Source organism: Peromyscus eremicus, chromosome 2, assembly GCF_949786415.1.
Source record: "Peromyscus eremicus chromosome 2, PerEre_H2_v1, whole genome shotgun sequence".
NCBI lineage: Eukaryota > Metazoa > Chordata > Mammalia > Rodentia > Cricetidae > Peromyscus > Peromyscus eremicus.
In genome coordinates this window covers 10,379,265-10,405,524 of record NC_081417.1, presented here as the reverse complement: position 1 = coordinate 10,405,524, position 26,260 = coordinate 10,379,265, and the positions used below count along the sequence as shown (strand labels likewise).

The window sequence follows — 26,260 nt, the reverse complement described above, 5'->3', positions numbered from 1 at the left end:
ATTGGGGAAGTAAAACTATGGCAGGTTTAGACTTTATAGTGCCCGCAGTTAAATATCAGAGTGAAGTCAGGGACAGTACAGTGAGATACAGGCCGACATAAGCACAGGGTGCTATAGAGCGCTTACACAAGGGCAGAGAAGGGACACCATCAATGACATCTACAAGGTGTGCCTTTTGGTAAGAAACCTGTCCCTGGTTAAGAGAATCCAAGTTTATGCTCAGTTGCTAATAATTAGTAGTAGTATCATCTCTCACACTCTGATACATTCCAAGTCAGTTGATAAATTCAATGATCGTTGCATTATTAGGAATAAAGAGAAAAAGAATAAGAAGCTGGGGGAGATATTCTGGGCAGAGGAGCTCTTGGGAAGGCATAGGAGCCCAACTGTCTGGATAGGAACAAATCATGAAGCAAGCAGAGTCCAGAGTGATCAGAGAAAAGTGAAGAGAAAATGCACACAGAAAGATTCTAAAACACTTTACACAATTTCTCTAGCACTCATTCTGCTTATCAGCAAAATGATATAAAAACTGCCTGTACCATGGTGTGTGTGTGTGTGTGTGTGTGTGTGTGTGTGTGTGTGTGTATGTGTGTGTGTGTGTGTGTGTACATGCATGTGCATACCCTGCACACCTAAGTGTATGCTAAATGAGCATCTGGTTGAGAAATGGTGAGTCATTGTCACAGTGTTTTCTAGAAGTGCATGATGGATTTTCACTTAATTTTGATGTGTAGCCATGGCCATGTTAGTTCTGACTGTCAGTATCAAATGGGATTATCTTCCAGTCTCAATTTTTCCACAAAAGGTGCCATTCCAGAAATAAGACACAGGAAATCAACTGCCCCTCACGATAGAGTAAGCAAGGCTTTGAGTGGAAGGACCCACATTGCCTCACACAGGAGTTCCAGCACCTGCTGGAGTGTGTCCTGGACAAAGTTTCATGTTCTGCAAAGGAGAGGCTAAAATATTTGGGACATAGCCCCAAAAATGTGAAATGAGAGCAGGAGGATGAATGAATGACTGTGTGGAATAGCTAGATCTTCTGCAAGGAGATGGGCACAGGGAACCTTCAGACCTGAATTCAGAACATTTGTAATGAGCATACCCTGGGGAGAGGACACCTGATATATAAAACTTAAACAGAAACACAAAAAAACTGATTCTATTCTATTTGATAAAAAATATTATCAAAGAAAGTTACATTGAATTATAAGGTCATGAGATCATCCAAGGAAATAGTAGAAATGTATGGAACCATATAATGTTTGAAGATGTTAAAGAAAAACACACAATTGCTTGCCTTTCCATGACTTTCTATTTCCCAAGAAGAGCGTAGCCCTTAAGGGATGAGCAAAATCATCCTCAAACCCAGTGACTTGGAGGATTTTTCTCCTGTAGTATTTTAAAATATCATATTTTCACTTAGAATAGAGGAACTCCAGACTCTAAAGAAATACCAAAGACTGTCTCTAAAAACAGAAGGAGTGGCCAAAATGTGTCACAGTGGAACCACTTGCATTTCTCATTGGCCAGACTCCCTGGGTGCACCAACACACATTCCCACATCTACCCTGCTGTTAGATTTAAATATTTGAGTCTGTTCCTGTAATATAATTGTCAATTCAGTCCAAATGCTGTTTGTCTGAGTCCTTACTACAGACAGATGAAACTACCCAGCTCATAACCCTAAACCTCCATAGATACTCTTTAGAATCACTTTTAATCTCAAAATTACTCAACCACTATTTGTCCTCAGCATTCTTAAAAAGCTGCATATCTTCACGGTCCCTAAACTAGTCTGAATAGAACCTCATTGTTACTCATGTGCATCCAGTCACTCAATGCCCATGATTTTCTCAATACCCTGAATTTCTTCCAGTCTTACATTTCTTTTGCTTGGAGATTCCCAGAAGTGAACAAACTCCTCCAGACCAGACGCATGTTGAAAAATATTCACACCCTTTCCTCTACATGTCAGAATCTGGAAATGTCCTTTGCTTCAGAGGGAAGTTGACAATGCAGGAGCCAGCCACGCCAGGCTAATTGGCTTCATGCTTCTTGTTCTGCACTGAAGTAGTACTTAGGTTCTATGGCAAACTTGGTGATAAATGATAGGATGTGGAAGTAAGTTAGCTTAGGTAAGAGTTGCCAGCAAGTTTGATGCACTTCTTAAGTGTTCCTTTCATAGATCCAGAAAAATCGGCCTAAAACAAGATGAGGAGGCCAAGGAATGTTCTGAAGCAACCATTTGGCTCTATGCTTACTCAGAGCAGCATAGTTTTACCACTTCAAGCGTTATAGAATTTCAGAATTATGTGGGTATTTCCTTATAAGACCAGGCCCCTGAGTAGTATTAGAAAACATTTGTTCCTTATTAGCTGATCCTGAAGGTTTTTAGGTGCATATTTTGTAAAGATGTGCAAGTGTATCATGAGTATTTTGATTGAATTGAATGACTTTTCATTAAACTCGGCAGAATAGCTTGATAGTTAAGCTTTCATCCACACAGTCTTTTCTTTCTGACACAATGAATAATGAAAACTGATTGCTTGGTTTTGAAGGTTTGGGGTAGATGACATTTTTTTTAGAAACTTGAACTTTTTGCTTTTAAAGGGTGGAATGATGTTCATGATGTAGGTGATCTTGTTTCTTCTACCTATGGGCTTCTACACTGGTTTCTGTCTTTGCATAAGAATGGAAGAGAGAACTAAAGACTCTTACCCATCTTACAATGAAAACAGAACAGACACTGGGTGAGATTGGTGTAGCCCTGCAGAACAGTCACTTAACGGTTAGTGCATTAGAAGTCACTGTAGCCCACCCTGTAGTAAATGCAAGCTCTCAGGTTAACCCTGGCAACGAAAGCCCTGGGCAGCCCGACTGATGGCATGGAAGGTAAGTGTGAGAAGAGATAAAGGGAACAAATCACACAACAGATCCATTTTCAGGAAGACTACAGGAAACACAAGCAATCATCTCCTCCCTTCATAATATCTCTACACCCTAAGCTACTGCATCCATGCCTGTGGATGCTGTGGGTCAGCTTCCTCTGGCCCTCACATAGAGGCAGAGTTTTTCCATACAGGTTAGTATCCTGCTTGAGGACACATAGCTGCTGTGGCTAGGAATGGGGTCTTTGTATGCTTTATGACTATGGGGTTGGTGCCAGCCATTCTTGGAAGCAAAGGTTACTAGTTAAGGCCCGAGGAGCAGGAAGACAGAGTTGAGAGGAGATTGAGACTCAATCTATCTTGGAGAAGTACACAAACTCCTTATCATCTATATAATAGGAGTTATAATAATCACTGTACAGCTATGATGGAAACTATGCATTTGATGAGATTGGAAGTGCTTGTAAAGGAAGAAGTTAAAACTGGTTTAAACCACAGTGGCATTACTGTCATCAGTGGGGAGCTTGTTAGGGTACTACTAAAAGAATCCCATGATGATCGGAATGTATGAGCATAGTACATTTGTTTGTAAGTAGTCAGGACATCAAAGCCATTGCATGATAGCCGTACCCTGAAATTTAGAGGCTTCTCTCCGTAAGATTCAAACCACAGACATGATGTATCATAAGACATGGTCTAGAGAAATGGTTAGGCTGATAATGAAATCTCAGGTTTCAGCATTATCAAAGGCAATGAGTCCCCAAGTAAACGTTCTGCTAGGACAGAAATATGATGAGAACATATGTATGACTTCAAAAGCCAGGTTGTAAGCTGTGGTTTGTCTGGAATTCTTTCTCCCATACTCAGTGCCATGCTATTCCAGCAATGCAGTGCATTCTTTACCACTCCAGTTCAAGTCACAGGAGCCAGAGGTGACAGTGATTCCCCCTTTCCACTTCAGTTCTCTGAACTTCTGGGTGGCAACACACAGACTTAGAAAGCAGAAGCAGAATAGCTATGTTCTTTTTCCTTGCCTGTGTCATAGGCTGGCTCTGCCTGTGCAAGCATGTTTTCAATGCATTCATAGGGTTCAGCATCCAGGGTGACTGCTGCACATTAGCAGGTGCAACCTCGAGCCTGGAAGATAACAGACAAGTGTTCCCCATCTAGTGCCTCCAGTCCCTCCTGAGCAAAAGAGGACACTGTGGATGTGAAGGAGTGGGATGATACTGGATCCCTGTGGCTACGCATATGACTAGCCTTATAACTCTGCACATTGTCTCTATGCGTGTGTTTCATGCTTAGCTTTTAAGGTGTTTCATTCCATATGGACTTTTCCTTCTGGCTCAGGGATTGAACCTAAGGTCTTGCACCTGCTATCCAAGCATTTTAAAACTCACCTAAATCCCCAGCTCTGCTTGCATCCAGACAAAACAGCAAAAAGCTGGACTAGCTGCCCAAAGTTGTTATTTCTTTCATTACAATAAAGAAAGAAAGAAATGCAGCTTTTAATGTTGGAGCAAACAATACAGAAATGGAAATTTTATTTTGAAAATTATTACTCCTTCTTATGATTAATATAATGGATTTTCTAAAAAATGTCATATTAACCCATCAGTATGATAAACATTTTTCCGTTGTTTGTTTTGGTAATCAAAGGTCTCTACAGAAAACTAGAAATGTGTGGATTTTCTTTCATAGACACAGTGTGGTAACTTTGTATGAATTTTGGAGGGTCTTCTCTCTCTCTCTCTCTCTCTCTCTCTCTCTCTCTCTCTCTCTCTCTCTCTCTCTCTCTCTCTTCCTCCCACCCTCCCTCTCCCTCCCTCTCCCTCCCTCTCCCTCCCACCCTCCCTCTCCCTCTCTCCCTCCCTCTCCTTCTCTCTTTCAGGAGCAGTTTTCTGATTTTCTTTCCATGGTTTTCATAAGAAAAGATGCCATGTTCTGGTCCAGAGCCAGTGACTGGTGAGCAGCCCATGTTCTCACTCAGAGGTCTCTTGTGTCCCTGTTTTGAGAACCTCACAGTGCCTACTGTTTCTCATCACTGGCCAGCTTCACACAGCACTAGATGTCTTTTTTCTGTTTTTAAATAGAAGAAATAATGACTACCTAGTTTGAAAGGCTCTTTGGGATTATGGGTTTGGTTAATATCCTCTAAAAACAATTTCCAAAAACTGTAGTAGAAGATTATAAATGACTTTTTATGTGATTGCATCCCCTGGTGCTTTGAAATGAAAACACAATAAAGAATATAAAAGCCTTTGGTCAGAAAAGCTAATCCTGAGTTGATGCCATTTACATTTAGATTTAAAGAAGTCAAGTCTATTTATTCTTTCAAACTTTGCTGCAGGTTTTAAATTGAGAAAACATGGAAATTAAAAGTCCTAGTATGGTCATACACATTGTGAAAAGTTGTAATGCCTAAATTCAGTTGACTTCCAAGAATACTAACTGCGATAAACATAAGGTATGGGCAAATGCAGTTAGTTATGTTTAATGAAACAACTTTATTGCGGTAATTACTAATAATCTAATAATGTTTATCTAATATGTGATCCATGTAGAGGGAATTAGGGTCATTAGAGTGTAATAATGCTCCTGCTGTGACTTCAGATCTGTGAATACACAAATATACATTACATATAAGACAGCCCATGACTTAAAGATGGTTCAAGTTAACACTTTTTTTCTTTGCTTTATGAGAATGCAGAAGCAATATGAATTCAGTAGACACCACAATTGTGGTATTTATTTATTTAATGGTTCCAGGGGTAGAAACCAGGATTTTGTGTGTGCTCAGCAAGTTCTCTGTTACTAAACAGCATTCCCAGCCCCCTAGTCCTAATTTTGAATGTTGTAGTTTTCTTGGGCTTGCAACATGCAATTCAGTCTTCTCTGCGATGCTGGGCAGCGACAACAATTTACAGCTCCTAGCCAGCCATGTAATCATAGGCAGAAGCAATCAACACTCTGCAGTGTGTTTTGTTGCTAAGCTGATATGTTTAGTAGGTTAGGTGTATCCCATGTATTATTTTACTCAGTTGACAATGATTTTATCAGGACATAACTCCATTGCAGGTTGTGGAACATCTGTAGCAGTACAGTCCAATTCCCACCTTTTATGGGTAATAGAAAATAAAGCAGTATATCATAGTGGAAAGCTCTTCTACTCAGAATCCAGACCTTGGTTCTATTCCCAGATGGTCCATGTGACTAACAAAGCATCTATTTCTTCCATCACGATGTGAGAAATTCAGATAAATGTCTTTAGGGAGCTTTCCAAACCCAAAATTCTAGGACTCTGTGAGCTATAATTCTACTTCAAATGACAACTGGCCTTAAGCCCATAACATGGGATGCCTTTTACGATGGTTAGAGTAGTGGGAGGCCTGCTGAGCCCCTGGCAGCAGCTCTGGGACAGGGTGTGGTAAGCTAAGAAAATCCAACCTGATGGTGAAGAGCTGGGTCAGGATACCGTTGCCTTCTCCCCATCTTAGCCAGGGTCCAATTGCAAGCCTTCAACCACAAGCATGTGGAGGAGGCCTGTTTGGGCATGTACAGATTTTTGTTTTGCAACTCATACAGAGGGAGCTTGCTTATATAGGGTCGGGCTCCTGGTTCCCAGCCAACCTATGTTTCTTATATTAAATACAGTCTTAAAAATCAGAATACTGAAGAATTGGAGACAGCATTTGGATGATGGCACCCTTACCATTCCTGTCTGTACTTTTGCTTCTTTTCCTATTAAGGGCTCTGTTTGTAAATTAATCAGTTGCATATATGTATGTACACACACACACACACACACACACACACACACACACACACACGCATACTTGTTTTCATATGTGCAGGTACATATGTGTGTGCCTGTGGAGGCCAGAGGTCAACCTCATGTATCCTTCTTCAGACGCCATCTGCTTTACTGTTTAGACCCAGTCTGTCACTGAGAGTTGGAGTTTACCAGTTAGGCTAGGCAGGAGTCTACTTGTTTCTACCTCCACAGATGGCATGGACTAAAGGTGCATGCCACCATACCAGGCATTTGTGTAGGCATTGCAGACTGAACTCAGGTTCTCACACTTGCATGGAAAGCACTTGACTGACCAGGTTATCTCCCCAGCCCCTCAACCGGCTTTAACCCACTGCAAGCTTGAAGTGCATCATCCTCAAAGCACTCATGAGGGCCAGCAATGTAGCTCAATGGTAGTGTATTTGTGGAATGCCCTAAGTTCTAGATTCCACTCAAAGAAAAAACAAGCAAAAATCCATCAAAACCTTGTTTGAAAACTGAATCTCCTTCCTCTTCTAAAGTCTCTGTCACTTTCTTTGGGAAGATAATTTACTTAATGAAGCAAGTATGATTTCCGTTTTGTTAATTAGATAATAAACATTTTTGATGATCTAATGCTGACCCTCAATTATGGGGGCCCAAAGAGTAACCAGGGTGTGTTTAGGTCACCCACTATCTAGTGTAGTCCATCCCTAACTATAGCACTGGCCCAGAAACCCAGACCCACCCAGGGGAGCCCACAGACTAAGCATAGCTGACTAACAGGAGTAGTGGACCTTAGGAAATACTTCCAAATGTAGAAGGAAAGGGGAGTGACTGTATGGGGGATGGGAATGCACAGGAAGTAGCATGGTGGGAAAGAGACCCAGGGACTGTCCACTGTCTGAGCAAAACAGCAAAAAACTGTTAGCAAACCAGGCCCTGCTCTCAAGAAAACAAGTGCTCCAAAGAATTGCGTGTTTCCATACGGCATGCTCTCCAGAAGTACTGCACACACTCTTCACTCCTTTCCTTCCACACTGTCTCTCCCCCTACCCCCTCAAATAAAAATAATGTCTTTTTGTATAGGCCACACTGGCCTCAAACTAAAGATCCTGTTGTTTCTGTCTCCTAAGTGCTGAGACAATAGATGTGTGTCAGTGTGCCCATCAAAAATATAATCCTAAAGAGCTCTGGATAGTATGGTAGTAATAAAAGAAGCCACCTGTGTTAACTATTCTCTGGAGAAATAAAATCACTAGTAAATACTATCTAGATAGACAGAGACAGATAGATATATATAGAGATAGATAGATAGATAGATAGATAGATAGATAGATAGATAGATAGATGATAGATAGATAGATGATAGATAGATGGATGGATAGAGATGAATAGATAGTGTACATGAGTGTATGCATGTGTGCGTGCGTGCATGCGTGCATGTGTGTGTGCGTGCGTGCGTGCGTGCGTGCGTGCGTGTGTGTGTGTGTGTGTGTGTGTGTGTGTTTGTAAGGGGCAGATTATAAGGAATTGACCCATTTAGTTACAGAGGATGAGCAACTCCAAAATCTACAATTGGCAAGCCAAAGCCTGGAGAGAGCTACTGACAAGCTTGAGACTTTAAAAAAGCCAGTGTTTCTGTTGACTATGAAGGTAGAAAAACACAAGTGTCACATTTTAGCACCAGACCAGAGAAATCAGGCCTGCAGTAGGTTGGATATGGCCCATGTATATTGGGAGTTGTCCGCTTTACTCAGTTTACCTACTCAAATATAGCCATTATCCATAAGTACTATCAGAGACACACCCAAAAAAAAAAACATTTTACCAGATCCCTGGGCACCCAGAGGCTCAGTCAGTTAACTCTTACAATTATCCACCATAACCTCCACAGTCTTTTGAGCATCCAATGACCAACAAGCTTATCACTAAACACTCAATCTTCTGGGACATTAACAAAAGTCCCCCCATTAAATCATGGAAATTCTGGGCGATGTCTCAAGACTGTAGAGATACAAGTTAAATAGCTCTTTTCTATAATCTTGAGATAACAGGTGTTCCAACTTTCCCATTTTTTCCAGATTTTGAAATGTGTGTCTGTGTGTCTGTGTGTCTGTGTGAAAGAGAGAGATGACCTAAATGTAAGCAAGACACTCACATTTCATTTACTTATATATCAGTAATCAGACGGCAATTTCATATACTGTTTTTAATGTGCCTCCATTATTTTTACTGTAGAAAGATGTATAGAGTTTTATACTTGTGACATAATGGTGGTGCTCAAAATATCTCAAATTTAAAAGCAATCTGGCTTTCCAACTTCCAGATTAGGGTTATTCAACCTGAACTGCCACCAGTTGCAGTAACACTATCTTCAGAATTGGTAGCTGACTTAACATTATGACTCAGAATATGTTGATCTGCTCTGGCGGGTGAGTGCATGCACAAATCCGCCATGGCTAATACCAGACATGCCTGGTAGAAGCTGTATAACTCAGTGTCTAGTCTAACTGCTCTGCCCCTTTCTATGTTCATTTATAATATTCAAGTATTAATAATAATACCTAACTCTTAGTAGTCCAAAAATTAAATTAGTTAATGCATATCAGTAGATAAGTTTATTGGTAGAAGGGACATGGAATATACAAAAAAATTGCAATGTTTATAACTGCATACTTTTTAATTGTGAAACGCTATTTCAGCCTTGGCTCAAAATCACTTCACTTTGGTACATTTTGAGGGAAAGTGTTCATCCAGAACAGTAACATGAACATATTCAATTAGCCTACACTTTGGATAGACTAAAACCAAAACTTCAAAGCTCTAGCTGGCTTGAGGATGATGCCAGATTTAGAAAATGAGTTTGAGAAGATGAAATAGAAAGTAACACATTCTAGAATATGCATGGACCACAGAGCTCTGATTCACTTCACTACTTCTGTTCCATTTAGTTTGTCGTAGTCAAAAAAACTGTCCATATTTTAAGTGGTTCTTTGGCATTTTAACATAGAAAACATTTGCAAACAAACCAGTGTATCCCACAGCAGACCATGTTGGAGAATTCCCTGTGAAGCTCTTTGTCAGAATTTGAAGTGTTGGATATGTGGGGTGATTGGTATTTAGCGGAATTCACCTGACTGATGGAACATCATCCTTTGGTAAGTCAATAGGACTCAAAACCTCTGAGGCAGTTGAGGGAGCAGCTGAGTCACACAACTCTCCTCTCTACTTGTGCTAATCTCTGGATAGCACAAACAACCATGTCATTCAACAAAGGATCTTGTCACCACTGAGACAGGTAGTGTACAAAGATATGAAATGTGTTTTTAGGGTGATACATGAAGAAATCCTTTCAGTATTTGAGATGAACCTAATGAGTGCTCCAGTGTCATTAGGGTATGGTTGATATATTGTGCACGCCAATAAACTTATCTGGGAGTCAGAGAACGGAACAGCCACAATATTAAACATAGAGGTTAGGCATTGGTAGCACACACCTTTAATCCTAGCATTCTGAAGGCAGAGATCCATCTGGATCTCTGAGTTCAAAGCCACAGTGGAAACTGCCAGGCATGGTGACATACGCCTTCAATCCCAGGAAGTGATGGCAGGAAGCAGGAAGATATATAAGGTGTGAGGACCAGAAACTAGAGTCTGGTTAAGCCTTTAGGCTTTTAGCAGCAGTTCAGCTGAGATTCATTCTGGGTGAGGACTCAGAGGCTTCCAGTTTGAGGAAACGAGATCAGCTAAGGAATTGACAAGGTGAGGTTAGCTGTGGCTTGTTCTGCTTCTCTGATCTCCTAGCATTCACCCTAATACCTGGCTTCAGGTTTGATTTTATTAATAAGACCCGTTAAGATTCGTGCTACATTAGGGGGCATTTTACCACTACAATTCACTATTGCTGACTGTAGTAAAGGCTCTGATACTTCTGTGCCTGTATAACCTTCTATAGGGCTAGTAACCCATAGGTAATGGAATAGAATGTCTCTGACTCATGGCTTTCTGTTTGCCTTTATCAGTCTAGTGGTATGTAAAAATGTCCATATTACCATTAACTTGTACTTGTATGAGTGATTGTTTTGTTTTGAAAAGTAGATTCTCACATTTGCAAGTTCCTCTGTCTGAAAAGCCGGTCACTAAGCACATATGCAGACCTAGTGTTGAAGCTGATTATATTGGTCCATGTGATGATTACCTTAGGAAAAATCTTCCTTTAACTGAAGAGGAATACTTTCCTCATTTACCAAGAGACTCCAGATAGAGGCAGATTGAATGGAGTGATTCAAACCCAGCATTGCCAAGTGCACCCTGCTGCTGTCAATGCTATGGCTTGTTTCATAGTTCTGCAACAGGGCTGCCCTGTGAATATCCTCCTTCTCTCTTGTTCCTAACTTGCAAATATATGGGTCAATTTGTATGCATTGGCCTGTTTATATTCATTGTATGTGTTTGAAAAATTTCAGGAAAAGAAATTTGATCATGGTATACCTCTATGTTATTATTTGTTTTCTTTATTATTCTTATATTCCGTTCTTAGCCACGGTTATGCTGGCACATGCTTTCTTCAAATATTACTATAAATTTAGAATGCTTTTCTAATCAAAAGGCTGTTAGAGTGAAGCCAGTTTTAGTTCATTATGAAACTCTGCACTTTTTCTTTTTGGAGAGCTTAACTCAGAATGCACGGGGCTGCGCCTCCTTGTATTTTCCATTATTTTTTTCTTTTCAGAAAGCATGCCATTCATTTAATACTTCATTACAGCCCAACTGCAGTATGTATACATGGCGTGCAAAATGAGCCATTTTGTTTTAAAACAGATTGCAGATGAAAGGAAACCATTCATTTCTTGCTCGCTTGCTGTAATTACTAGAGCACTAATTACTCCAAATCACTGACACGCAGGGTCAGGGAAGATGACAACAGAAGCATCAGAGGAAAGATGTGGCTCACTGACTGTGACAGATTTTCATATTCTCAGCCATGCTATTTTTTATGGCTACTGTTTTCCAGTTTGAGGGGGGTGGAGAAAACACACACACACACACACACACACACACACACACACACACACAGTCAAGATTGCTCAATGTTTACTATTATTTCATTCGCAGTTTGACGGTGAGAACATGTATATGAGCATGACAGAGCCGAGCCAGGACTATGTGCCAGCCAGCCAGGTGGGTTAATTAATCTTCTCTGCCTTGTTTCAAATTGTAATTAAACAAATTCAAAGAGTTGCATTGCAAATGAGTAGCACTATCAGTAACTGCCGCAATCAGGAATAATCATAATTTATAAACAAAGCATTTAAGCCTTGTTTCCAGTTAATGAGATGGAGCTGATAAAGCACCAGCTTTGGCATTTGTTGGAGGATGCTACCTTGCTTCCCCTCCAGAATGGCAAGCAGCTGTTTTGCCAGCATGAGCTTTCCTAAACAGTTGTGTTACCTTTAGGAAATAAAGTCTTTACAGGTGCAAGTTATTTGTGTTTCTGACTGTGGATGAGTTTATCATTGTAAGCAACACATGCCACCAATAGCTTCAATTATCAACTGTTTAGGGCCATTTTCAAACATGCATTATATTCATCACTGAGGTATTATGGCTAGTGAGTCCTAGATGGCTGCTTTTAGGACTTTCTGGGGGGCAGGGGAGAGAGTGGCTTTTAGGTCCCTGAGCACAAACATGATTGAAATCTTTCAAGGGCACCTTTGTGTCCATTTCCCTAGGAAAGGTTGACAAGGTATTTAATCATGAGAAGTGACAACAAAAGTGGAATGGGAATGTAAATGGTTACATTTATAAAAGTAAATGCTTGCCTATTTATTTTTAGATACTTAAAACCGGGCCCTCTAATCCAGAGAGGGCAGTTAAAGCAAAATTATAACTGCCCTAGGGTGCCGGGATAACATAGAATATCTGAACACTATAAGCAAAAATAAATAAGCGAATAAATGAGAGTAGGGAGAGTTCATGGGAGCATTTTGTGGACATGAACCTATTTTTTTCTTCAATGGAAAAAAATCACATTTGCCTGGGATTTCAAAAGCCAGTTACTGAAAGCATAAACTCCCAGGTAGTAGTTTTCAATACCTATTTATCTGCCTGAGTTCGTTTGATCACTGAGAGGAGAGGGGTGCAGAGTGGCTACGTACAAAGCCATTTTCTTTCATGGTTGTTGTCAGAAAACACAATCTAACGCATATTACAGGAGTGTTCTCTGTGAGCAAATGTCTTCTGCTTAACTAAAAACAGGCAGGCACATGTCTCCATGAACTCAGAATTTATTTAAAAGTCATTATGACCACTGCCTTGTCTGGCAGACATTCTGGACACTCCACTATATTGTCCAACCATAAAGATCATCATGAAGTTCAAAGACCCGGATTCTGTTGGCTTCCATTCTATTGAAAAGATCAGTGTAAGAACCTCTCTGAAAGGCACGCTTTGCATGTAGAATTCTTCCTTTACTGAATTCATTCTGCTAAGTACCCTCCAGGACCCATAGGTAGTTCTGAATAGGACTGTTTGATTAAAAAATGAAAAATGTTACTATTAATTTGCTTCTAACCATCAATCCCAAAACTGTACTGACAAGTTTAGTATTACTATTAGATTAAAGCAAGCCAGTACCATCTCTTTGGGCCTTTAGGGTTTTGAAGTGTGAAGGCTAATTGAATTTGTTTGAAACAGTAGAAACACAAACTCAATAAATGATTACTGTTATAAAGCAGCTGCTCGCTTGCAGAGAATCATTATGTCCGTCTTAAGGAGTTTTGGATAAAGGATGGCAACTTCAGAATATATGCATCTTTGCAATTCAGCTCCTTAGATTTCTAAATTTGACTACAGTGCAGAATATTAATCCCTTACTAAAATCAAACAACCAGCATTATTTTTCTTAACATTTTGATCAGGAGTTCTTAAGAATGTTTCCAATACAGTGACTGCTCACAATGAAGGAATAAAGAGATCCAAATAAATTTTGTGCTTTCTAAAGATATGGCATCTTTGCGAGCCAGGAGCAAGGTATTTTTTTAAATAATGCAGAACGTATGAAAATGTTTTGTTTTGTTCTTTTTTAGAATGAGTTGTTTCAAAAATTAGAGCAATGAAAGATAGTACATACCCTAGATGCAAATAAACTTCACATATCACCCAAGTCAAATGGCCTTTGCTAAATTTTACACTTAACATTTTTTGTTTCCTGCAATATACTGTGTTCAAGAATTCATTCCCTGGTGTTCTTTTGGGGAATTTTAATCAAAGTATCCTTCAGGCAGCCATAAATAGAATCTTAGTCACCCTGTAGGAAAGAAAAGAGTTTTGTTCCATTTCCTACCTAACATCAAACAGCTGTGTAGTTTAGTAATCCAGGACAAGTTGCCTCATTGCATCACTCAACATTATAATTCCTGTTTAGTTTTCAGCTTGGTGCCTGCTGTGGGACTTACAGACTATGTTGCTAAGTAGCAACATATGGAACAGTGTTTTGCTGTGATGCTTCTGCAAGCATATAGCATAATCCTGAACTTGAGATGATTTTTATAGAAAGCCTATGCTGGAGCTGCTCCAGAAATGAAAGTACATTGTAAAAATTAATGATATTCTTTCAGATAGTCTCAAAGGGCTCCTTGCCCTATCTGCTGAGTGCATTCTCTACCTCTTAAGCTAGTGTATACAGACTCTTAATTTTTTTTTGCATATGGCTCGGTAATTGATAGGTCTTAAATTGAATACACCAGGATCATAAGACTGACAAGTATGTAAGAAAAGCCCATAACATTGCCACTGCACCCTGGTGCCATGCTTGGAAAACTATTTCCTGCTCTAACAGGTGTAACTGTTCTGGACACTCAGGACTTGGATTTAAACACCATTTAGCTTGTTTTAATCCTGAATGCAATCATCTTACTCCATGCAGTGCAATATTTCTTTTTGTGTGTTTCCAAACCCTGTCCAAAGGGACCATTGTTGCCGGATAGCTCTTGACCTTGCAAGATTGTGCTTGTCCAATTTGAGGGAAGATGTGAAGAGATTATAGGAGAGCCAGGTGGGAAGGGAACAGCTTGCTTGTCATGCTTGAGAGAGACAGCAGAGTTAGATTAAGACACAAAGGAGCAGACACATAGAAAGAACAAGTCAGGAGATCCAACATGAAGACCATTGTTAACATACTTAAGATCTTCCCAAATGAGTAGATGATATTCTTGCCACACACAAGGATAAGGGCTCCTCTGTGATGATGGCCACACTTATCTGTTCCACTGCAGTAACCATCATTTTATGTTGATGCCCCACATTGTGCTGCATATCTTGAATAGATACAAAAAAATTTACTTTAAAATTTATCTAGACTGCTACACCAGAAAGCATGCCATGGTGGTGGGAACTGGGCTTCCTGCCTGAGCTGGATTTCTACCAGAACCTTCTCCAGGTTCTCAGATACACCTTCTGTGGAGTGCTCCTTACTGCTTACCACATGAAGCTCCTCCCTGGCTCCCAGCTGCAGTGTAGTATCTTCCACAGCATCTTAGATGTGTCTTGACTTGATGTGTCAGTGGCCCTCTGAATTAAGTGCATCTCAGGGATGGGGACCACCTAGTTGTCTTCATCAGTGCCCTCTGTGGCCCCTGAGATAGTCTATCCTTGGCTATGCATCATTGCTTCCCGTTCTTTCTTCTTCTACAAGCATTTCAGGAATACTCCTTTTCACGGTACATCTTCATACTCTGCTCCCTGGTGTTCACTCATAGAGAGCATTGTGTGTGTTCCATGTCCCTGCTTCTGCTCCTTACAGTGACAGGTCTGTGTGAAAAGATGGGGAGGATGAGTGTTTTTATACAAGGAAAAGTCCCTTGCTGGGGGATTTTCAAAGTTTTGTTTTGTTTTTTTCTGATATTCAGTAATAGAGGCATTTAGGTTTCATGGTTAAAAACTTTTTTTTTTCCTTAGAAATTACTTCATTCCTGCCCTTGACCTTCAGAACACTACATGTTTTCTGTTCTATGTGATTGTCTGCCCCACTCCCATCCCACCCACCCTGCTTCCAGCATCCTTCCTTCTACCATTTCTTCTTCCTTTCCATCGGCTGCTTCCTCTCTGGGGAGTTATGCTTTGCTTGAATGACTTGTTTGTACTAATTCAGAGTCTAGCACTGAACCCTAAATGTTAAGTACCCAGATCTAAGAGCATACTCTACATTCTTCTCAGTTTCTGATCAATTTTCTCTCTGCTTCCTTCCAATCTCCAATCTGGACTAGAATTCTGTCTCTTATCTGCTATCAAAGTCTCAAGGTCTCAAACAAGTAGTAAAAGCTATGCTTTAGATGACTGTCCCTAGAGGTCCAAACATCACCTCCATGCTCTTCTGCATAATGGTACTATCTGGAAGGGAAATAGGGCCAAGTGGGAGATCCTTACATCATACAGGACACACCCTTAGTGCAGATTGGGGGACCATAAGCCCCTTCTCTCTTGATTCCAATTGCTATCCAGCAGGCCCACCAGTAGCCTAAAGCAATGGGGCTGTCAGCCATGCACTAAAACCTTTAAAACTATGCACCAAAAGAAACCTTTCCCTTTATAAGTTAATTGCCTCACATACTTCTTTATTCAGGAGGCTAACCGAAACAATAAAGTATAGCAGCACTGTTTCCCTGCAGTAGTAGTGAGCCCTGACTCAAACTATATTTCAAGTACAAATGAAAATCCAGAAGCATCTGTGCATGTAGGGAAACTCTCCCTGGGAGCCCAGGTTTGGTTTCTGACTCTTCTGGGGAACTGTACCTGGCAGACTCCAATTTACCATTTCCTCAAGGTGCAGTGCATGCCTTCCAGCTTTCAGATTCTCATGTCGAACTTCTTTTTCTCATACTGACAAAATCACTACCCAATCTGTGAGCACAGCTCTGTGTAGGCTTCCTCATCACTTGGACCATACTCACCCAGGTAGTGTGGACTCTACTTTTTCCCCATGACTTTTGAGTCTTTCTTCTTTCAGCCACACTTTTGTGCTCTGATCACCATCCTCATGAATTCATCTAACTGCTCACTTCCTCCACCTTTCTGCTTCTCCTCAGTGTTACTGGGAGGTGGACCTCAAGGTCTCGGCAGTGTCTCACATCTTTGCTGTGGAGGAGCAAGCTCCTTACTCTGTGGCACAAGGCCCCCAGAGTCTGGCCTTGTCTTCCCTGTATGGCTGTGAACCCTTGAAGGTGCGACTTGTTGCTCTTCTTTCTTTCTGAGTCTTCTGTGCCTGGAATAATATTTGAACTGTCAGAGTTATGCAGCACCATTTGTTGAAAGATAAGTAAATAAGTAAGCATATTATGTGTGTTTTTGTCACATTGATTCCCTGAGATTTCCATTTGCAAAGATTCTCAACCTTGTACTGCGGAAATGTAATGTACCTCGAATTACTTGGTTTATTGTCATATTACCACGTGTCTGGGGATAAGCTAGGACATATTTAATCTGGGATGCCAGTGTCCCCTTCTCCTGGGAGAGTCATTTCAAGAACAAGCCTTGCAGAATTAATATGACACTGAGTTAGACAATAACTAGACCCACACTGCAGCAACTTTTTGCTGTTTGTAGCTAACAGCCCCACAGCAGTGCGGCCACTTGGCTCTCCAAATCCATCTTTGCAACAATATTTTCTCAAAAAAATATTCTTAGAATTATGTTCTAAAATTTGCAAACATGCCAATGACTCTGTCTTTTGTAATTGTGTGTTTTCCTAATAAGAAAACACCATAGTAGATCAGAGTGTAAATGAGACATGGCAAAAGGAACCTAGAAAGGGTGGTATTTTTAAAGAAAAAAATCTTTTTCATAGGCCATAAAAAGTCTATAATTGTGACATAAATTTGAACTAAAAATTAGACTGATTACTTTTAGATTGATTCCTTTTGGAAATTTTTCTGGAGTAAAGTTGACTTGACTTTTTGACCATTGGCCCAATAAAATGATGAAGCTGCATGCATTGAGTAATCTAGTTACCCCAATAGAGTCTGGCATCTTAACAAGCACCAACTAGTTACTCAAACCAGTCTTCAGTATAACATTCACATGATTACTGTGCGGTCCCCCAGGTATTCATTACAAGACAAAATTGCTCCTGTTGCCTTGCATGCAAGCTGAGTTTTCAATGGGAAATGAAAGGATGCCTGGAAAAACAGGCCACCTAATTAAGTTAAACTACTCTAGCATTTGGCTTGACATCTTCATTACTCAAAATTTAAAAGATGCCTCACTTGAACACACAAGTTACTATTGTTTATGTTATTTTCTTCCTAAATTGGCTTCTTACATGGAAGTCTGTTTCTCTGTATTATATCTTGAAATAGCTCACATATTTCTTCTACTTTATGAAAATGTCTTAATGGTTGTATGGATACTGAATACAGACACCATACAAATAGATGTCTTTAAGCTCATGCTCATTAAAGACACATCAGTCTTCCTGCATATTTTCTGGACCATTTATGTACCAGTATAGTTAAATTTATTATTATTATTAATTATTATTTTATTTCATTTTATTATTATGTTGCTGACTGTTGACTCTGTTAATTACAATGATGATCCATGTGTGAAATACAAATTTCTTAAAAATGTAGATAGACCATAAAATGTAGACTGAAATCCATTTGTCCCGGAGAAGTGTTGTGTTTCAACCCTGCCAGCAGAGCTATTTCAGGAACATTTTAAAACATAAACACATGTGAAGCTCTCCATCCCCTGATTGCCAGTTTCTACTCATTGACACTAATGAGGCTGCTGACAGGTTAAATGTTGTGTATCATATACATTTCCAAGCGGTGGGATTTGTGAATATAAGACTCATTTTTTACTTTCAGAAAATGAATGTTTGTTGCTGGGCATGCTTGAGCTTTTCATTATAATTGTCTAATAGTCTGTTTTTTCAGGCATTAGGGAAATGCATCTCAGTGATAAAAATTATGAAAACCCATGAATGGAACAGCATTAGTGGTAAAAACAGATCCTGGAAATGCCAAGCTCCATTTAGAGCTAGGTTTTCTCCGTGGGAGAACCTCTAGAGGCTGCATGCCATGCCGGCAATGGAAAGAGGCCTGTGCCGTAGAGCTCAGCTGACCATCACACAAGAGCGACTGATACAGTTTGAAACTAATTCTTTGCCTTGTTCACAATTACACTTCGAATTTCTTTTTCTTTGACACATAGATGAGTATGACTTTTGTGATAAAATGTGTGTTTATCACACACTGTATTTTTGGACACTCATAATAAACTTGTCACCAAAGAATGCCTAAAAACATAGTGGCATTTCCGTGTCGGAACAGTAGTGTGTTGAGTCATGATGCCTGTGTATACCAACTGTTTCCAAGGCAATTACATTTTGTTCTAAAAATCACTAAAACTTTAATATGTCAAGTAGGAAAGATTATGTTCATTTTTAGTATAAGTACAATGCTAAGGCCTGAGGGATTTTTTCCACTCACCCCAGGTCTCTGGTACTTTCTGCTGTCCCCTTACCTGCCGCCCCAAACACCTTTCAGAAGTGTTAAGTTTCCCTAAGTAGTTTCAGTTCCTGGGTTTGGAAACAGAACCAGCTAGACTTCCCAGAAGTTCAGAGGTTTCACTTTAATTTTTATTTATTTCTGTATTTTTTCTATCCTTCATCTGACCTATATTATTTAATAGTTTAGATACTTAACATATTTTGCAGAAACCTTAATAGGTTGGCATTGGTTGGTGGATGTCTTGGATTGTATTCATACCGACCTTGCTGTCTATAGGTTCTGGCTATTGATCCTATCAACAGGAAGGCCAAATAAGTGACCGCAAAGACCAGCACCACATTATTGCGATGGGGGAGTTCACCAGATCTCGGAGGGTCACAGGTTGAGACCAACGATGAGGGCTTTTCTGGATACAGTGGGAAGGGCATTCTTTAAGAGCTAAACCTACTGTGAGTTCTTAGGTCCTGAAATCACAAAGCAGAAAAGTTTGGGAGGACACAAACTACACAGCCCTCACCTGTGGGAAGCTGAACTCATCCTTGTCCATACTGGAAGGAGGCCTTTACTTCTGAAACTGTGGACTTAGCCAGTTTCCCAGGTCCCATGCTCTTGTGAGGGCAGCTTAGTGATGCATAGCTGTTTACATTAGCCTCTCTGTTGAGGAGACAGTCGCAAGGCTGGCCATCTTATTCAGCCGCCATTTTGTTCCATTCACCTTCTCCTTTATTTCTTATGATCTGAAGCAGATGATGAGTTTTAGTAGGACATTTAAGCTTGCTGGAAGCTTAAGTTAGTATATCCCTTCTTTGTGTCAAGAAGGAATTAGATTCATAAAAATGAAAGTGACTGTCAGCCACGCTTTCTGCCAGTGAAACCGAGGTAAAGCTTTGCCAGCATCTCCTTCAATCCTTACATCACTCAAGGGGGCTGAGACAGTTTAAGTGACATGGAAAACACAAAAAAGTAAGTTTCACATGAGCTCTTCAGGCTTGGGAAGGTTAGCCTCCATCTTTGTTGGATGACGCTTCATTTTATTTGAAAATTGTGTCACTTGGCATCTTAGCCTCTGTCCTTTCCCAAATTAAAAGAGCTGTACAGTGTCGCATGCATGGGGTGCTTTGAGAATTACTAGGTTCAACCAGATGAAACAGTAGCTACTTGAACTTTTTAAGCAATAAAATCAGCAAACGCATCTTTGTTCACATACAAAAGCCTTATATTTCTGTAAGGTGGCTATTTGCAGCATCAGGATTTGGTTTATCACTGGTAGTGATTGCTTCCTTCTCCTCTAGACAAGTCTTCTCTGCACCACCACAGACATACACTGCAGACAAGGAGACTGCAGCCCAGAAACGCTGACGGATTTGCTTGTTTTACACATACTTTGGAACAGGAGAAATCTATACTTGTTAAAAAATTTAATAAGTGAACAAAATTCATTAGATTTCAACACACTATCTTAAACATGAAATTTTCGTAGCATTCTGTGATTCCATTTAAGCATAAACATAGAACTCTAGAATATTCTCCTAAGGAAATAAATGGATATGATTCATCACAGTGATTCATAACAGGAAAACTGGGAACAGTCTAAATATTCAAAATTAAAACCTGATTAAATAAATTACAGAACAATGAATAATATACATAGATTTGAACAATGGTCTAAATAGTGTCCATTAGCATTAAAAATCATTCATGATATTATATGTGAAGAGGTTCAATTACACAATGTTGAAATAAATATATCTTACAGGTATTGACTGCTTCTTGTGGACTAGGGCATTACCCATAGCCTGTACATTTCTTTCATTTTTTTACTTCACCATGACAACCTCTTCATGAGTTGACCACTGTTGTCTCTGTTGTATAGACTTGGGATTTGAGGAGAAAAGAAGTGATCTGAGATTTGTGTCTGGTGTTTCTAACTCCTAAATCAGACCCCTGTGACAGGATTTTCCTTATTAAAAATGAAAACAAAAGGTCAAAATGAAATATCAAGTGTACAGTAAAAAGGCTCTAGGAAGACATACATTTCAGGACTGTTCTCCTTTTTCAAAACCTGATTTCTTAGATTACTTATAAAATAAAACAATTTGTAAAACAAGATCTCTGAGTGTATTCGGTCATAAGAACTAAAAAAAAAAATCTGTTGAAAAAGTATAGGTTACATTTTACCTAAGATTATATATTTAAAATTGAAATTAAATACTTCATTTAGCCCAGTAAACAGCACATGGAATGGTGGTCTGTCACTGAAAATCAGGTGTGACCCTGACTGCGGTCTTGAAGAAACTCCTCAGCTTTGGCCTGCTTTTCCCCATCACCCATGTGGGTAGTGGAAGCACACTGTTTTCAGGAAACCAGTTATTGTTTTTGCTTTTGTTTTCCATTATTTATGACAACTACACCCCATGCTTGGTTTTAAAATGTCCTCTAACATACTGTGAGGACACACTAAGAGGAAGCAGTTCTCTTTCCCATTCCAAGATCATTAATAAATAATGGCATAAGAAGCCCTTTGCTACCAGTAACAGCCATGAGAGACAGACGTGGGTCAGGCGACCATGTCCCATGCACATCTGGTATAAGTGCTGGCCTTGTGACTCCCAGAATGCTTGAAGCTGCACCTTATTAATCCAACCTCAGCTCTTCCAGTCCTAGCTCTTAGATTCTCTGGGTATGCTTAGTTAGACCCCATTTTCTGGTTTCACATGGGCTTTGCATCCTGATTTTTCATAACCAAGCTGTGATCTTATACCCCAGTGCTGGCAGAGCTCTACACTGAGCTCATACCCCACTTTGTTTTGGTTGTTGATACTGGCCTTGCTGAGGAAAGCCTTACTTTGAGCCTCATTGTTGCCGCATGTTCAGGCATGGGTCCATGACATGGTCCTCCTTCATCACACTTGGACAGAAATATCTGATCTACAAGCCCTATGATTTGTGTAATCTACTGGTAGCAACACTCCAACATTCCAGCTCTGCATAATTCCCCTTCCATCGCCTTCTGTAATCACCTAGTTTGACATTTCAAGCATATGGCCTTTACAGGGGGCTTAGATTTCCTATTCTGCCTCCCAATTTGCTCCTTCCTACAGACTGTGTTCTGATTTTTTTTGTAGCTCAACTTGCTTTTTGCAAAATGTCTTAAACATCAGAGTAGGCATTCAGCAAATGTTTCTATACTGAATGAGCATTAACTATTTTTTAACAAGGTTCTAAAAATTAATGAACAGAAATAAAATAAATGTTATGCTTTCTGCCAAAAATTTTAGTTTAATAACTATTGTTTGAAAAATTAGTAGATTGTGTGTTTTTAAATGAAGATGATTTATTGCTATTGTCTAGCATGTGAAGAAAGACAAAAAAATTGTTTTCAGGATCGTTGGCTTGAGCACATCAATGGCACTGTTGGACAATTCTTGCTGAGTGTTAGGATGATTTATGTAACAGACCAAAGCTTTCCACAGTAATACATTATAGTCTCAACCTATCAACCCTTGTTCAGGCAGACACAAAAGAATCAGAAAAAAAGATCTAACTCTGAAAGTCTTCTCAAAAGAAATTAGAGATTGAGTTGATGCTGTTCAAAGCCTTTGGGGAAAATCACCTCTGCAATGCAGTGTTTTAACTTCAGAAAGTATATGGAGAATATTTAGAGTTTTTTGTTTAGCTTAGTTTTGTTGTTTTGATTTTTTTTCCTGCTAAATTTCTCAGCTCACTTTGCTTTCCATTGAGTTATTTGAATTACACAGAGATAATGCTCGATAATAGATGATAAAACATGTTTAAACATTAGCATTTTTTTCTGTCCTTGACTTTCAGGAATTGTGTTACAGATTAAAAATTAAGGCATCCTGTATACGTTTGATGGCAGTAGTATTTATTTATCTTTCAAATAAAGTTCTATATGAGAACCATATTTTACAGCACTATAACTATAGCCATATTTTTAGTGTTTGCATGACTGCATGAGTCCATCACATAATTTAAAGATGTGTACAAGATGCTATCTTTTGAATTCTTCTGAGTTATGGGACTTCTTGTCACCAAAGATTGAGTGCTATGCATAATGATTGCAATATGTGGTAAGGACCCACAAAATACAGTGCCCCACTGGTAGAGAATTAGATTTTGCAAAGAGAAGAAAAGACAAAAGCTGGAAGAAACTCTTTATTATTTGTTTCTGGTCGGCATGATTTAACTCTCTAGCTGGACGATATGAAAACCTGAATTCTCTGCAGTCCAAAATAAAGTCAGTAAAATTAACATTCCATTTGCAGAAGCAATGATGTGGAATGGGAATGCAGAATAAAGACCAGGCTGTAGCAAAGGAAATGTGGGCTGCAGATGGAGAAAATAATGTAAACAGGATACTTAGGGCATGGAATATGTAAAGCAAAGTGGCTCAAGAAGTGAGCACCTATGCAATTAAACAGGAAGTGAGCACCTGTGCAATTAAACAGTCAGGAGATTGAGACCTTCCAGAAATTAGGTAAGAACTCTTTTCCTGTTACACTGAAATGGGGGCTGGAGAAGGCTGCACGTGGGGGATGGATGTTGGCTCTAATCAAATGACTAAAAAGTCATGCAAGCAGATCAATCCAAAGTTGACCAGAAAGTTCCTCTGGATTTTTCCTGACCCTGGTCTCTTTGGTTGTAGGCTTAGAATTGAACCCTTTCCTTAGCAATTTGCCTCTTTGCCAAAACTGCTCTGGGAAGACCTCCACACACACCCCGAATTCAGGACACAACCAGGAGGCTGGCAATATATTGTTTGTGCATATTTGGCATGGTCATTTTGGCTCACAAATTCCTTCTCCTTTGGCCTGGATGGGAACTCAACAGTCCCAGGCTGCATGGCTGCAGGTCTCCTTAAGGAACCAAGTTGTTGGCCTTTTCTCAGTAAGTCAATCCCAGGATTTCAGTTGTTTTTTTGGGTTTTTTTTTTTTTCACACTCTCTATTCTCTATTATTTTATCCTTTGATTTAAAACATGCAATTTAGGGACTGAGTCGAGAGCTCATTTGGTAAAGTGCTTGCTACACATGCATAAGGACTTGAGTTGAATCCTCAGTCCATGTAAAGGCCAGGTGTAGTTGCCTGTGTTTCCTAGAGCAGGGAAGATGGAACCAGGAGAATCATGGGAACTCGCTGGCTAAACAGCCAACTCAATAGGTAAGCCCTAAGTTTATTGAGAGACCTTGTTTCAAAAGATAAGTTGGAGGAGCTGGAGAGACGGTTCAACCCTTAAGAGCACTGGCTGCTGTCACAGAGGACCCAGGATGAGTTCTTAACACCCACGTGACAATTACCAAGCATCTGTAACTCCAGTTTCAAGGTATCTGGTGCCCTCTTCTGGCCTCCTCTGGCAATGCTGGCACAGGTTACACAGACATATGTGTAGGCAAAACACCCATACATATAAACTAAAAATAACAAATCCTTTTGTAAAGGTGGAGGATTGAAGAAAACACCCAACATTGATCTATGGGCTCTACAAATATGCACACACACATGCACATGTCCACACAAACACATGCGTACACCATAGACACACATACACTACCAGCATGCATTCACACATGCAAGCACACACACCCATGACAAGAAAGACATGCAATCTAATTTCATTCAACTAAGTGTGAAATGATGTTGACTGTTTGTTTCAATACATTAATGTTGTTTGAAGGGTATACTTCTCTCCATTATTAGGTCTTATCAATGGCAAATCCATGGAAATACCTATACGATCTCAGTGTGTTAAACATCTAGCCCCCAACAGACTGTCTAGAAGTGTTTGTTATTAGACATGACCCAGTCTAACACATTTATAAATCCATTTAACAACAACCCCTTTCAAGCACAATTTATCTGGAGAACATAGATTATTGGACTTTTAATGTATATTTTAAATGCTCTTAAAAACTCTATGAATTGAGTTTAAAAATAGGCTCAAGAGGAATAGAAAACTTCAGAAATCAAACTTCTAAATGCTCTAAAGACCCTGGATGCAAACTTACCTGTTGGACTCCATAGTTGCCAATCTTTCCAACATGCTGTGACAACTCTGATTAGTCACTGAAGGAATCATTACCATATGCAACCCATCCACTTCTCATCAGAGAGCTAGGTGGCACTTTCTAAGTAAAAGGTGCAAATACCCCTTTTTGATGCTTTAAGAAAATGAGTTGCAATAGTCATGGACTCTGTTATTTACAACTACAAACTTACTCTCTTGAGGAGGATAGCATTTTTTAAATTGCTACTTTAATGATTCAAACAATCCCCTTGCAGTCTGAGCGGTTCATCTGTTTTTTCAAAATTAGCTGAGCCTCATGCTAGTACACCCTGTCCCACCCCATACTCAACGGTGCTTGGATTCTGCATAACACAGTGAGGCCCATCACCTGCATTGCCGAGAGAGCTCCTTTTGTTTGTACGCAGTGAAGAGCCTGTGGTCAAGGGAGTTTTGAGTTATTTTGCATCACTGGATTGTCATAGATGTGTTTAGATTAGTTTATTTGCATGCCTATTTCCAACTTACCTTTTATCAAGGTAAATTTCAACACTAAAATGAAAAGTATAGGAATGCATTTTCCCTCACTATCCCTAAGTACTTTCTTCTACTCATAAAAGTGACTTCCACATTTGTTGGGGACAAGGGAGACAAATGGTTTAGATTCTGGCCTCTGATATAAGACTATAGTTGGTGACCAAGAAGTCAATACCACTTTGAAACTCTGTACCTATCTTGTTCTGCGTTCTGTACCAGGCCCCAGCCCAAGGGACCCTCCTAGAACATGGGATAAACTCTTAGGTAACCTCTATTTCAAGCTAAAAAAAAAGGTATTGCTGCCTTATAGGAATGTGGAGACCTTAGAAAGGATCCCATGATCGTTGTTGCTGGGAGGGTTTTAGAAAAGGACCATATTAATGGGCAAACACTACAGCTTCTCCTGTGTCAGCAGGATGGCCTTACCTTAATCTCTTCAGGCTGGTCTTTCTAGAATGTTCTGTTGCTATGATCAGAGTTCTCACTCCTTTCAGCAGACCCTCTCTGAGGATGGGGCATC

At 39.8% G+C, this 26,260-nt stretch overlaps 1 protein-coding gene across 1 annotated transcript in view; it reads left to right on the top strand.

Moving 5' to 3' along the window:
• Tox (thymocyte selection associated high mobility group box) overlaps window positions 1-26,260 on the top strand; it is a 308,938-nt gene that overhangs the window by 141,275 nt on the left and 141,403 nt on the right. Inside the window, exon 3 of the mRNA XM_059253831.1 lies at window positions 11,785-11,850. Coding sequence (XP_059109814.1) covers window positions 11,785-11,850 — 66 coding nt within the window. The remainder of the gene's footprint in view (window positions 1-11,784; window positions 11,851-26,260) is intronic.